Genomic DNA, 14903 nt, shown 5'->3' on the forward strand with positions numbered 1-14903 from the left:
CCGGTAATCTGCGCCGACGTCACGCACAGGCCACGACTGCAGCCCACCGTCCAGTCCTATCAGTTGCCGCCCCGTCAATCCCGTCCTGCACCATGGGCGGGCCCTGCCCCAGCGAACCGATGGCGCACACCTGACAACCGCCCCATATGCTTCGCATGCGGTTACGCCGGCCAGGTGGCGCGCTATTGCAATCGCGTGCAGCCGCCTAGAGTCGCGTCGCCTGCCACCAGCCCGGCCAACCGCCCATATTACGACCCACCTACGCCTCTGTCGCCGACGTCTCGCCCCGCTCCATCTACCCGCCGTTCACCGTCACCACGACGCCGCTCGCTGTCACCGATGCGGCCACGTCTGGTCCCACGAGACCAGGAAAACTAGTCGTCGCAGTCCACGAGGCAAGGGCTGCGATGCTGTCTAACTGCGAAAGCCCTCAGCGAAGCCCATCGAACGTGATAGACGTGTTTGTGGACGGTGTTCGTGCATCTGCCCTTATCGACACTGGAGCCGCCGTATCCGTTATGGACGCAAAGCTTAGCCGAATACTGCGAAAAGTGACGACGCCACTTTCCGGGCTCTCCCTCCGTACAGCCAGCGCCCAAAGAATTCACCCTACAGCGGTATGCACAGCCCGCGTCATGATTAAGGACGCTATGTACGCCGTCGAATTGATCATAATTCCTGCATGCTCTCACGACGTCATCCTCGGATGGGATTTTCTCTCCCGCCACGACGCCGTAATTCACTGCGCACCCGCCGAAATAGAGCTCTCACCATTCTCTAATTTGACGCCGGCAGACAGTCCATCGGCTGCGAGCAAGGTACTCGTCAAAGACGACATAAAAGTGCCTGCAAACTCGTCAACGGCGGTGTCAGTCTACTGCGCCAGCCTATCCGACACCGTTGCACTCCTCTCGCCATATGACCGTGTTTGCACGAGGAAAGGCTTGCTGGTGCCTTTCGCGACCGTTCAAGTCACCCAGGGCAGCACCTCTATTTTTGTAATCAACCCCTCCCCGTACAGTGTTACGTTGGTGCGAGGGGAATGTCTGGGCAGCGTAGAACCCCTCGAAGACGCACAAGTTATGGACGAGCCTGATGATTCGCACGGCCGAAGTTCGAGTACGCTAAGTGCTGTTTCGACGTCTGGTTCATCACACGCTGACGTATTTGGTTCCTCCATAGCTGACAACCTTACGCAGGTCCAGCGTTCCCAGCTTCTGGACCTGTTAGAAGAATTTCGCCCTTCTTTCGATGTCGCTCAAACTTCTCTCGGCCGCACATCGGCCGTTACGCATGGCATCGACACTTGTGACCACCTGCCACTCCGGCAACGTCCATATCGCGTATCTCCCGCCGAACGCCGTGTAATCACAGAGCAAGTCGACGACATGCTTCGACGTGATGTCATTCGACCCTCTAACAGCCCCTGGGCGTCTCCTGTCGTTCTTGTTGCGAAGAAGGACGGTTCTGTGCGGTTCTGTGTGGACTACAGACGACTCAACAAGATCACTCGTAAGGACGTGTATCCACTGCCGCGAATAGACGACGCGATTGACAGCCTGCAAGGCGCCGAATTCTTTTCATCTCTCGATTTGCGCTCAGGGTACTGGCAAGTACCTATGGCTGATGACGCTCGACTTAAGACCGCCTTTGTCACGCCCGACGGCCTGTACGAATTCAACGTCATGCCGTTTGGCCTGTGTAATGCGCCCGCCACCTTTGAGCGCATGATGGATACCGTTCTGCGCAACCTGAAATGGCACACGTGCTTGTGCTACCTCGACGACGTCGTCGTGTTTGCTCCGGACTTCTCCACGCATCTTCAACGCCTACGGCATGTTTTGACGCGTTTGAGCGACGCCGGTCTGCAACTGAATCTAAAGAAGTGCCGATTTGCAGCACGGCAGCTGACAATCCTCGGCTACGTCGTGTCCAAGGACGGAATTCTTCCTGATCTAGCCAAGCTTCGGGCCGTGACCGAGTTCCCCAAACCTACGTCCGTCAAAGAACTGCGCAGTTTCGTAGGACTGTGTTCCTACTTTCGGCGCTTCATTCGAAATTTCGCGACTATCATATCGCCACTGACGAAGCTCCTCGGAAGTAACGGGCCCCTCCATTCGTGGTCGTCAGAGTGCGACGACGCTTTCGAAAAACTCCGTCGTTTGTTGACGTCGCCTCCCATACTACGCCACTACGACCCTGCGGCCCCTACAGAGGTACACACAGACGCTAGCGGTGTTGGCCTTGGCGCTGTCCTTGCGCAGCGCAAACCAGGGTTCCCTGAATATGTCGTTGCATATGCAAGTCGTACGCTTACTAAAGCCGAGACTAATTACACCGTCACCGAAAAGGAATGCCTGGCGATCATCCGGGCCCTTACGAAATTCCGACCTTATTTGTATGGTCGCCCATTTGATGTCATCACCGACCATCATGCACTATGCTGGTTGTCGTCATTGAAGGATCCCTCAGGCCGTCTCGCCCGCTGGGCACTTCGCCTACAGGACTACGATATCCGCGTGCTGTACCGCAACGGACGCCAGCATGCTGACGCCGACGCACTCTCGCGCTCCCCCTTGCCTGACGACAATACTTCCAGCTCAGTGTCTCACATTGCCGTTTCGTCTATCGACATTCACACCATCGCCACTGAACAGCGCAAGGATGACTGGATTGCCTCACTGATAGCCTTGCTGACTGATCCATCGGCGACACCATCCACTCGCGCGTTGCGTCGTCAAGTGCACCATTTCGCCGTTCGCGACGACCTCCTCCACCGACGCAATTACGGCGACGGCCGCCAGTGGCAACTCGTAATACCTCGCAGTCTGCGTTCTGACATATGCGAGTCGTTCCACTCTGATCCGCAGTGTGCACACTCTGGGGTATCGAAAACCTACCACCGCATTCGCCAACGGTACTTTTGGCGAGGCATGTACCGCTACGTGCAGAAGTTCGTTCGCTCCTGCATCGATTGTCAGCGCCGCAAAACTTCAACGCACCTGTCGCCAGCAGGTCTGCAACCTCTACCTTGCCCTGACCGGCCGTTTGGGCGCGTTGGCATCGATTTGTATGGACCACTTCCTCTAACGTCGGCTGGTAACCGCTCATCGTCGCTGTTGACCACCTTACGCGATATGCCGAAACTGCCACCCTCCCAGCGGCTACAGCGCGCGATGTTGCCTCCTTCCTGCTGCACCGATTCATGCTGCGCCACGGTCCACCCCAGGAGCTGCTCAGCGATCGAGGTCGTGTCTTCTTGTCCGAAGTCGTCGAAGCCATTCTCAAAGAGTGCAACGTTGTTCACCGGAAAACTACTGCTTACCACCCGCAGACGAATGGCCTCACCGAACGCTTTAACCGCACGCTCGGCGACATGCTCTCGATGTACGTCGCCGCCGATCACACAAATTGGGATGCCATTCTGCCTTTCGTCACCTACGCCTATAATACCGCCCCGCAGAGCACTACTGGTTTCTCGCCCTTTTTCTTATTGTACGGCAGGCATCCGTCGCACACAATCGACACAATCCTTCCATACAAGCCGGACCCGTCTGAGTGTGCGCCTATTTCTGCCACAGCAAGACTTGCTGAAGAGTGTCGGGAGCTTGCCAAGACATTTACTGCGCATGACCAAGAGCGGCAGAAGAGCATTCGCGGTGACACCACCACTTCTGCGCCCACGTTCCTCCCTGGAGCACTCGTATGGCTCTCGGTCCCTACCACTGCACCTGGCCTCTCTTCAAAACTGCTGCCGAAATACGACGGCCCCTACCGTGTCGTCGAACGCACGTCCCCGGTCAACTACGTGATCGAACCCATTGAACCATCTTCGGACATGCGCCGTCGAGGACGCGACATTGTCAACGTGGAGCGCCTGAAAACCTACCATGACCCGCTCATAGTGACAAGCAGTTAGGTCGCCCGGCGGCTCCCTTTTCGTACCCGGGGTAATTGTAGCGAAGCGTTGGAAGCCTGCAATGGGTCGCCCTCTCGAACGCTTACTAGTGGGTCGTCCTCTTCCGCTCTTCTCGGACAGCACGCTCCTCGCGCTCAGAGTCGGCCCCCGCCTTGACTGTCGCCTTGACTGATCGTCGCCGAGTGCCCGCTAATAAACGTCTTTATAATATATATATATATATATATATATATATACACACGCACAGCGAAAGCTGCTATGGGATTACAACAACACCGATTTTGCTGGCGTAGTTGCCCGCCATAGCTGTCTGCAACCGCTCTATACGGTCACCAGAGTACCAAGACCGCATTTGTGTGTCATGGCGTACATGACGTGGTGCATAATATGATATTCACGTCATGACATGTCATTCATGATCGCCATAGACTCCTGCCATGCGCCATAGGTAGTTTGGTATACACTGTGTTACTGAAACGGCGGCGAGAACGCAAAGACGTAGCCAGATAGATAGATAGATAGATAGATAGATAGATAGATAGATAGATAGATAGATAGATAGATAGATAGATAGATAGATAGATAGATAGATAGATAGATAGATAGATAGATAGATAGATAGATAGATAGATAGATAGATAGATAGATAGATAGATAGATAGATAGATAGATAGATAGATAGATAGATAGATAGATAGATAGATAGATAGATAGATAGATAGATACGCATACGCTCAAAGTGCCTTTGGTACGCCAACAAATGCTCCGCGTTTAGCAAGTGGTAATTAGCAAGGGTTTGTTGATTAACCAATTATGTTTATTTCCGTCTCTTACGCAAGTATATACTGTTTACCGCTTGGAGAAATCGAGCTCGAGGGCTAGAACCACGCTGTCACGGGCAATTGTTTTGCACAAATCTTGTAGTGTGTGAAAAATGATGTAGTAGTGTCGGAAGAATCGCTCATATGGGCGGACGCTTACTTCCAAGCACGTGGTGCAAGAAAATTTGACGGGACGTTGCAAAGTGTTCATATAAACAACGCTGCTCCGCAGACATGTGACCTCGGTGATTTGAGGAAATGCGTCAGAGAGCTTCACGAACAAATTTTTCTCCGCGAAATCTGATAACGCGTCGTTGATCTTGCGGTGAACGTGGATATCGAGCTGATGCGGTATGCGTCGTGGCACGCTATTGAGGACGTGTCATGTGCTTGGTCGGCCTTTACTCGGAATCTAGAACAATAGACGCCGCGATACCGAGAACCGCACCGCCTAGCCACCCCGCCACTTCGACAGCGATGACAATAAACCGAGATAACTGATTGGAGAACATTATCACCCGCACGTGTGTGTATATGGTGTATATACTATCTGGGGTTTAACGTCCGAAAATCACGATATGATTAGTGCTCCGAAAAGTTCGACCCGCGTGCACCTAAATATAAGTAAACGGGCCTCAATCATGTTCGCCCCCGTCGAAAATGCGGCCGCCGCAGCCTTGATTAGATCCCGCGACCTGCGGGTCAGTAGTCGAGCACCATAACCACTAGACCACCATGGTGCGCGATACTCAAACAAAGGCATTTATCCAGGATTCTGGTTTCGGGAGGTGCTACGATAGGTGGAAGCTGGGGGTGTTATGTACACATTAGGTATTTCGAATATAATGTTAGGAACGATACTGAGTGTAACCCCCGGGGTGATGGGGGGGGGGGGGGCGGGGGTAGTGTTGGGAGGTTGTGTAAGCCCCTGCTTACGCTTTCGCAACTTCGTCTTCTCCCTCATTCCTCATCTATGCTTCGCCTTTCTATCTACCCATTTGTAAGCGTGACTGTATCTCTATGTATGTATCGCTTCAAGTCTGGCTATCTGTCCACGCACGTATGAATATGTCATGCATGTATGGATAGACCTCTCTACATTGCCTACGAGTGGTCATTGAACGGTGAGAGTCAGCTGTAACGGTGATCTGATGATGACGATGACGATATCCTCTTCCTGATGGTACTCACCCACTAAACTTTGAAGGTGTGTCCGTGATCCCCCTTTTTCTTTACGCTATTACATTTCATACTCCCTCTCCCCTAGGCTGCCTCTCAGTCGTAGGATACCAGGTTTTGCTTCCCCTGCCTTGCTGCTCTTTTTTTCTCTTATTTCCAGTCAGTTTATCCCTGTCTGCGTCTATTTGTCGCTATGCTTACGATTGCTTATCTATCTGGATGGAGAGCCACGCATCACTAGATACCGTCTGCTAATCTATCTATCTATCTATCTATCTATCTATCTATCTATCTATCTATCTATCTATCTATCTATCTATCTATCTATCTATCTATCTATCTATCTATCTATCTATCTATCTATCTATCTATCTATCTATCTATCTATCTATCTATCTATCTATCTATCTATCTATCTATCTATCTACTACCACGCGCGCTGCCGCGCCACGTGACTATTTATGCATCTGTGATTATGCGTCTATCTGTACGCCTGTCTGCCCCGTCTATGTATCTGTCGATAAGTTTGTCGGTAAATACCACTTATCTGTGTATCTCTTTTTCGACAACCCATATGTCTATCCATGACCCGCCGCGGTGGCCTAGTGGTTAAGGTGCTTGACTACTGACCCAAAGATCGCGGTATCGATTCCCAGCCGCGGCGGCAGCAGCATTTCGATGGAGGCAAAATGCTAGCCCGTGTGCTTATATTTAGGAGCACGTCGCTGTTGAAATTTCCGGAGCCCTCTACTACGGCGTCCTTCATAATCATGTTGTGGTTTGGGGGCGTGAATTCCCAAACAATTATTATTATGTCTTTTTGACCAGCTATCCATCCATGTATCGGTGCATCTGTGTCCTCTAACCTATCTGTGCAGTATATCTGTCAAGCAGTCTTAACAGGGTGTGCGATTCATACCTGCTGCCAGGTTTCCCATGGTTCCCGTGGGCACGAACAGAGCAGCCTCCTTTCCCAGCAACTCGGCCACCACACGCTCGAGCTCTGCGGGATGAGAAGGGACAAACTGCAGGAGCTTTGCATGCACGAGAAGTGTCCGTTTAGAGCTAAGCTCTGAGCTTGCGATGGGTTAGGCAAACACAAAATAAACTACATGTCATCAAGCCGCATTTTAGTAAATGGCCGCCAGTACCGAAGTCCCGCCGCACAGAACTTACCAGGATAAGAACAGGACACACACACAGCACACACTCATACCTTCTGTCTGGTGGTGATCCATCCATGTGGGAGGACTGTGGTGAAGCACTTCCCGTGCTTCACATTTTGATATAATGCAACGAATTAGATGCTATTATAAAAAAGCACTTCCAATCAGTCTACCTATAGAGCAAGTTCCACTGCATGTTTTGATTTTCATAAGTCGGAAACCACTTTTTAAATACGAATCGTTGTTCGCGTTTCTAAAGGATGTGCATAGTTTTCACGTCATATTCCCAGGCAACCCGTAGCGCGACCTCTGAACAGAGGTTACTGCTGCGGTAGCTACGTTAGAGAAAGCACCTGCCTCGCGGCCCTTGGACTCAAGGGCGTTGACGAGGCATTCGTACCATATCCCCATAGTTTTATTATTGCGACCACTTTCCATTCGTTTTCACTACACACATTTCACGTCACTCTGATGATTTTAATACCTTTATGTTTTACGCACCTTTAATGCGCATAATTTCAGGCCTGTATTAAGTCGCTTAACACAATCATTGTTCACATCCGATATCATGTCCTGGTGCTCTTTGGCCTTCAATGGGCCTTGCGCCAAGATAACTCATATCATCATCGTTTAGAGCTAAAGCTCTTCTAATATTCTGTCTCCCGAGGTCACCCATCGCGTCGCAATGACCTCGAGTCGCCGGAGCGCGAGTGTGGCAGGCGTGACGTCACGCCACGTGATCCGCTGCGGAGAGGCGTCGCAGGGGCTCTGTCTCGGACCCTCGCCGCTGCGGCACCACGTGAGCGTTCGAAACACTGTACGTGGGCATAGCCTTTGCGAAAACCAAGTCAACTGTACCGTTCGCTCGTGATAAATATTAACTATAGGTTTACAAGAGTTAAACTTCAGCCAGTTTTTGTCTCATCTGCGTCTTAAGCAAGACATATCAGCAGACAAATCGCTGTGCTTAGCATAGCCGCGCGTCTACAATCGCATCCAAGCAGAGTACTGTCTCTGGCGCGTTGGCGCACAGCTAAACTAGGCAAAATGTGCCGCAGTGTAAATCAACTCAACTAAACGGGAAAACAGAAATAGCGCCTGTGTGTCATCTCATTTTTTTCCCTATAGTTACTTCAGCGTTCGAAAATTGGAAATGCCATACAGGCAACAGGTGTCAGATTTTCCCGAGCGAGACATTATAGAAAATCCCGTAGTCATAATAGATGCGGTATCTCTCATCTGTACGCATCTTCGACGTGTGCATCACTTAGATTTCTGGCAGCATTTGCGGTTACGTGCAGCCTATAGGTCCATGCGACGTATCGCCCTAGATCCGTATATCCACATATGCGGTAACGTGTTAAGGACGCACAAGACTTGTATATAGGCCGGGCTGGGCAAAGATACTTTGAAAATGTATCGCGATACGATACAAGATACTCAGGCAAGAAGTATTGGAGGTACAGATACAAGATACTGCCGCAATACTTGTACCCGATACGATACTTGCCAATTGTATCTTAAGATACTTCGATACATTCTCAAATTTATTATTATAGATCCGTATAATGTAGCAGCAAACACCTATACACGAAAGTGTCTGCTTGGAAATATCTTAACTGTGATCTGTTTTGTTTGACTTGAATGAAATGTCTCTTAGTATCTCAAAAGTTTTGCCCTTTTTGCTCAAAGTACATTAGTTTCCTTCCAAAAGAACTTATTGGGGCATCTTTAAGCTTCTTCACAGGACAGCTCTTTATACATTTCGCTGACAGCGGGTCTTGCTTGTCATTTTTTCAATTGATGGGAGTAGCTGCTTAGCTTGTCGCCCAACTAGCGAGTTGCCATATAATCACAATAACGTCAATAAGAAGCCTTCGCACTACGGCTCAAATACCGGTGTCGACTTTTACCTTCTCCATAAAAGACAGTTTGCACAATGCCGTATATCCGGACAGCAGCAACAACGCTGGTAGCGACTTCTTTTTTTTTTATTTTGGGGGGGGGGGGGGGGTTAGTGGAGGGCGGGGACGCATGGTGTATACGGCGCTTGAGACCGTTCGCTGGCGGCACGGCCGGCACACATGACTGCCTCCATCCCATTTGTTTTTATTTTCTAAATAAGTATGTTCGTGAGCTATACAGACATGACTGGTCTCAAGCATTTCTTTCGTGAGGAACATGTGGTAACCATGTGCTGAAACATAACCGTGGAACAAAAACTCTATGTTTCAATCCGCGTAGATCTCACTCGTTGTGTACATCGCTATCGATGTTTCTCGAATCCTGACTCCAAATCCCCTTCAGAAATGACCTATATATGAGACATGGGAAAGGCTTTCTTTCAAATGGCAACGTCATTTTGTTCAAGCTCTCTCCGACCCCACCATCTTCACTGTCCCGGCCCTTGGAGCTAAATTTCGCGACTGCGGCCCGCCGGCTGTAAGCTGAGTTTGAGACCCCTGGTGTATACGTAGATAACATAAAACTGCAATGAATTTTCATGTCCTACGTAGCTGCTGGCGTAAGGGATTCTTTGTTGATATACTCACTAACGTGCAATCTTTTAGCAATTTTTCTTCAACGAGAGAACATGTGCAACACAGAAATGTCTCAGACGTATTGTACAGTTGCACAAAGCGTCGCAGGACACCGTCGCTATTCGCGCTATTGCTGCTTATAGCTCCCAATAAATGGCGATTAGTAATACGAAAAATATTTAAGAAGGCCTAAAACAGGAAAACAAATTTAAGTAAAATAGAGAGGTGGTTTTGTATGAAACATTCACATTGAATGAGTACAGAAACACAATACACTCGGCGTCCAATAGCTATGAGCATCAAGCATCGTAGGTTTACCTGTTGAGACAATAGAAAATTCAGTGCCTATGGAAAATTGCCTGAAACGGCTCGTTGGGACGCTCATAAGTAAAACGGAGCAATCTGTATAATAACGTTTCTCGAATCCCCTTCCTAACATCTTTACGATGGCTTCTAATGATTTCTATTATTATAATGCAAACTCAATTTCGCTATTTTCTTAAGCGGTAAGCAGAAAATTTTGTACTGTGTACTGAAGGCACGCCCACATAATAATATATTTGTTTTCAAAATCGCCTTGGCAACGTGTAAATATGTAAACAGTATTAGAAATACAGCAGTTAGAAGAGTAAAGCAGAAATCCTATTTTGGGAGCGCGTTACAAAACACATATACTGCGGTGACCAGACCGGGAAAACAGTGCAGAGACCTAGGTAATGTATGTGATGCAAAATGACAGCTAAGAAAGCACTTGTGCTAATGATCAAATTATGATTTCATAAATTCTTTAATAAATGTAAATGGAAGGGAAAAATACGGTACGCCAAGATATTTTCTGTTAGGTAAACGCTTACTCTTTTAGATCTTGCATCAGTACAAGTGGTGCTAAAGTTGTTGGAGTCTTATTTGCATATAAGTCAACTCATTCCATGCAACTCAAACTTACATCCCCGAGATCCTTCAAATTGCTGATATGTAATATCCACGCGACGCAAGGCAACCCCATTCTTGCACGCATCACATTTTGTTACGGAGCAAGACGCAAGCGAATCTTCAATAACGACACTAACATCATCAAAATTTGCTCGATAGACGCCGCACGCTGTGGAGTACGCGGCACACGACAGTGGCTAAGAGCAAGTGTCGCGGCATTGGCGCAACTAAAAGGAAAACAAATCGAAAAAACAAAAGGTACGTGGGCAGGGAGTAGACGCCCGCGTGCTTGTCTTCCTGATCTTCTACCCTCACTGGATGACTCTGGCTAAAAAATAAAATAATGTTACTGCCCTTAGACTTATTCAGATGGCTTAGGGGCACCAGTGCCAGCTTGAGAAGCTGAGCTTGGCCAACGATTATTGTTTCGCACGGTTGTGTTGCGATAAAAGTATCTTGTATCTTAAGAAACACGATACATCATCGAATGTATCGGAAATACAGATACAGATACTCGTATTTCGAGACGTATCGCGATGCAGATACAAGATACCCAAAGAGTATCTAAGATAGTATCTAAGATACATGTATCTTCGATACTGCCCAGCACTGTATATAGGGTTATACTAGTGACAATGTCTTAAGATTATACCGTTGACGGTGGGGTCCTCCTTGAAGACGTCGTCGCCAACTTCCGCGTCCCTCATGGCCTGTCGCATTTCGGTCGTCGGCTTGGTCAGCGTGTCCGATCGGAGATCCACAACGCGAGGGTTGTCCATGGTGGCAGCCTCGAGTGTCTGCGAGACGACGTCGCAGGCGCAATTGTATAACATATATTCACGTGGCTTGCACGTAATTCAATCATTAGATAGATAGATAGATAGATAGATAGATAGATAGATAGATAGATAGATAGATAGATAGATAGATAGATAGATAGATAGATAGATAGATAGATAGATAGATAGATAGATAGATAGATAGATAGATAGATAGATAGATAGATAGATAGATAGATAGATAGATAGATAGATAGATAGATAGATAGATAGATAGATAGATAGATAGATAGACAGACAGACAGACAGACAGACAGACAGACAGACAGACAGCACCTCCATAGAGATGTGTTATATTTCCGTCACCACTCCATGCTCCAGTGGAAGAGCTAACCTGGTATATCCATAGGGGTGGCGCACGGAGGTTGGCAGTGGGGGGGGGGGGGGGGAGGCAGTTACCTCTTATCCTTCACAGATAAAAAATAATTTCAAGCGTGATAGTTCTGTCACCACTGCACGCTTCACTATAGAACAGCCTCTCCGCTGGAGCTGCAGTGTCTCACTGGCGGATGTGTGCAGGTCTATACCCTTGCCAACATGTCTAATCACTCCTCAATCACTTTACAAACCACTTTACAAATCACACCTCTATCATACCTTCTCAATTAAAGGGACACTAAAGAGAAACAATGATTTGGTTTAGATTGATAAAGTGTGCTCGGAGAACTCTAGTGTAGTTTATTTCACCGCCATAGGTTTGTTATTAGAGGAGAAAACAAAGTTCAAAGTTTCATTTTTAAATTTCGCGCCGAACTTTGTAATTCGTGACCTAAAACATTTCAAAGAGCATTTAACGTATTTTGGCGCCACTGGCCCAACGAAATTTCCACAAACTCGTTATGTCAAGTCTCTGGCCCCCTTAGAGGACAATGTACTTCGATTTAACCAGTTAGGAACTACGTAGGCCCAAGCAGGCGCCTTCAAAAATACGTGACGTCACGGCAAATGGTGCGGGAATTCCAGGGTGGCGTCGCCACCTGTATTTTCTTTTTGCACGTTTTTTCGCTTATTAAGCGTCTTCTCGCAGCAAGCGGGTTGTTTTTGGTATCGTGGAAGACTACTTTACTAATGCGAGAAAAATCGTTTTGCTCTTTAGTGTCCCATTAAGAGATAACTTCGATTCTCACAGTTCTCGCGTTACTGCACACTCCACTAAATATAGAATGGCCTATATCCGATAGATCCCTCGTGTTTCACTGGAGGGTGTGTGCTAACCGATATAATCGCCAACATGTTCTGCCACACCTCCATCGCTTCATCATCACACGTACATGTCACTGTGTTATTGGAAAGAACGGTCTCGCCGTTCTTCCACCGAACGATCCACTAGAACGGCCTTCCCTTTGGAGCTGTAGTGTCTCACTGGCGGATGTGTAGAGGCTTATACCCCTTGTCAACTCTTTCTATCTCTCCACTATCGCTACTTTATCGCTATTTACAGAAGACAAAGCACTACCGGTCCCAGCGTTCTGTCGCCACTGACACTCTACACTAGAAAGACCTCCGCGGCGGAGTTATAGGGTTTCCCTAAGGAGGTGTATGAATTTACCCTTGCACATTTTTTATCACCGCTCTGTCACTCCGTTATTGCTAATCTATCCCTTCAAAGATAAGAGTTAGCTTCGAGTCTCACAGTACCGTCCCCACTGCGTGCTATACACTGTAGAATAGCCTACCCGCGGTAGATCTCTGTTTCATTGCCGGCTGTGTGTACATACCAGTACCCTTTCAAACATGTTTTATCACTTCTCTATCACTCAGTTACAGACAAGAAAGCACTTCCGGTCCCACTGTTCTGTGACCACTGTACGCTCCGTTAAACGGCCTGTCCTGTGGATCTCTGGTGTCTCATTGATGATTGTGTGTATAAGCCATTACCATTGCCAACATGTTCTGTCACACTATAATATCGCTTCACTATCACTCTGTTACAGATAAGCGTGAACTTCCGGTCTCATCGCTATTTCATCGCCGTACGCGACCCTAGAAAGGCCTCCCCGGTGCAGCTGTAGCGTCTCACTCGCGGTTGTGTATAGGTCTATATACCCTTGCCAACATGTCCTATCACTTATCAATCAGTTCGCTATCGCATCTATGACACCTTCATCATACCTTCACAAATAAGAGATAACTTCGCTTCTCACAGTTGTCTCGCCACTGCACGCTCCATTACAAAACGGGTTACCCAATGGATTCCTCCCGTTTCACTGGCGGGTGTGTGCTCTACAGTACCATCGCCAACATGTTCTATCACTCACTCCTCTACCAATCCGCTATCACTCATCTGCCACTCTGTTACAAATTAGAGAGAACTTCGGTTCTCACCGTTCTGTTTCAAGTGAAGTTCCGTTACACTCCGAACGCTCCGCTAGAAGGGTCTTCCCGGTAGAGCTGCAGTGTCTCACTGGTGGTTGTGTGGAGGCCTACACTCTTTGCAGCCTGTTCTATCGCTCCACTATCACTCTGCTATCACACCTCCATCGCTCATTTACGGAAAACAAAGAGCTATACCGGTCCCTTCGGTCTATCGCCACTGGCACGCTGCGCTAGAAGGACCTCTGCGGTGGAGCTATGCGGTTTCACTAGGGGGTGTATGAGTGTGCCCTTGCCAACAACCCCCCCCCCCCTCCTCCCCCCGTTCTGTCTCAGCGCCAGCCTTTCAGCCGTGTAGTTATACAGACGCGATAAAGCGAGTGACAAGAGAAGCGAGAAATGCGTTATTGCAGTAGGTGTGTGTGTGCATGTGTACAACTTCACTCCGTCCGCACTTTCTCCGAATATCTGTTCTTTGAAGCGTGAGCGTGCAAGATTACGCTGATTACACAGCCCGCCGCCTAGAGATAAACATAATGAACACTGGCGTAGCCGGGGGGGGGGATATAACCCCCCCCCTGTAATTTTTCAATTTTGTAATGCGTATATGCACGAACATATATACGTGAAAGTTACTGAATTAACACTCCCTCCTACCTTCCCTTCAAAAAAATTCAAAAAAAAAAGTTCTGGTACGCCTTTGATTTTCGGGTCAAGAATGTTCCTGGTATCAAAAAAAAAAAAAGGCCCCAACTCTCAGCCTTGTCCAACCCCTAGATCACCCGTTGCAGAAAGATATGCTTTTGGGTAAGCCCTTCCGTGATAAGTTGATCTATCTATCTATCTATCTATCTATCTATCTATCTATCTATCTATCTATCTATCTATCTATCTATCTATCTATCTATCTATCTATCTATCTATCTATCTATCTATCTATCTATCTATCTATCTATCTATCTATCTATCAGATCCATAAAGTGACCAGTATCTCTCACCTACAGAAACACAAGTCTCCACAGATTTTATATATACTTACAATCAATGTCTTGATCTTGCCCCTGCTTGCGTGAGCACGTAGCCGCAAGTGAACCGCGTTCTGCGTGCACCGTGTTCGTACACATTCTGAACGAAGTTATGAACGCCTTCGCGCTGAGGAACGCTCCCGCAGGGACCGTCATCGATCACCCACT

General features: G+C 48.1%; 1 protein-coding gene across 1 annotated transcript in view; it reads right to left on the reverse strand.

Moving 5' to 3' along the window:
* The window catches only part of LOC119400012 (uncharacterized), a 32995-nt gene extending 18179 nt beyond the window's left edge, over window positions 1-14816 (reverse strand). The window contains exons 1-3 of the mRNA XM_037666921.2: window positions 14750-14816; window positions 11211-11355; window positions 6839-6922 (exon numbers count right to left, since the gene is read on the reverse strand). Coding sequence (XP_037522849.1) covers window positions 6839-6922; window positions 11211-11337 — 211 coding nt within the window. The 5' untranslated portion in view covers window positions 11338-11355; window positions 14750-14816. The remainder of the gene's footprint in view (window positions 1-6838; window positions 6923-11210; window positions 11356-14749) is intronic.
* Between the last annotated feature and the right edge of the window lie 87 nt (window positions 14817-14903).

Source organism: Rhipicephalus sanguineus, chromosome 7 (assembly GCF_013339695.2).
Source record: "Rhipicephalus sanguineus isolate Rsan-2018 chromosome 7, BIME_Rsan_1.4, whole genome shotgun sequence".
Lineage (NCBI taxonomy): Eukaryota > Metazoa > Arthropoda > Arachnida > Ixodida > Ixodidae > Rhipicephalus > Rhipicephalus sanguineus.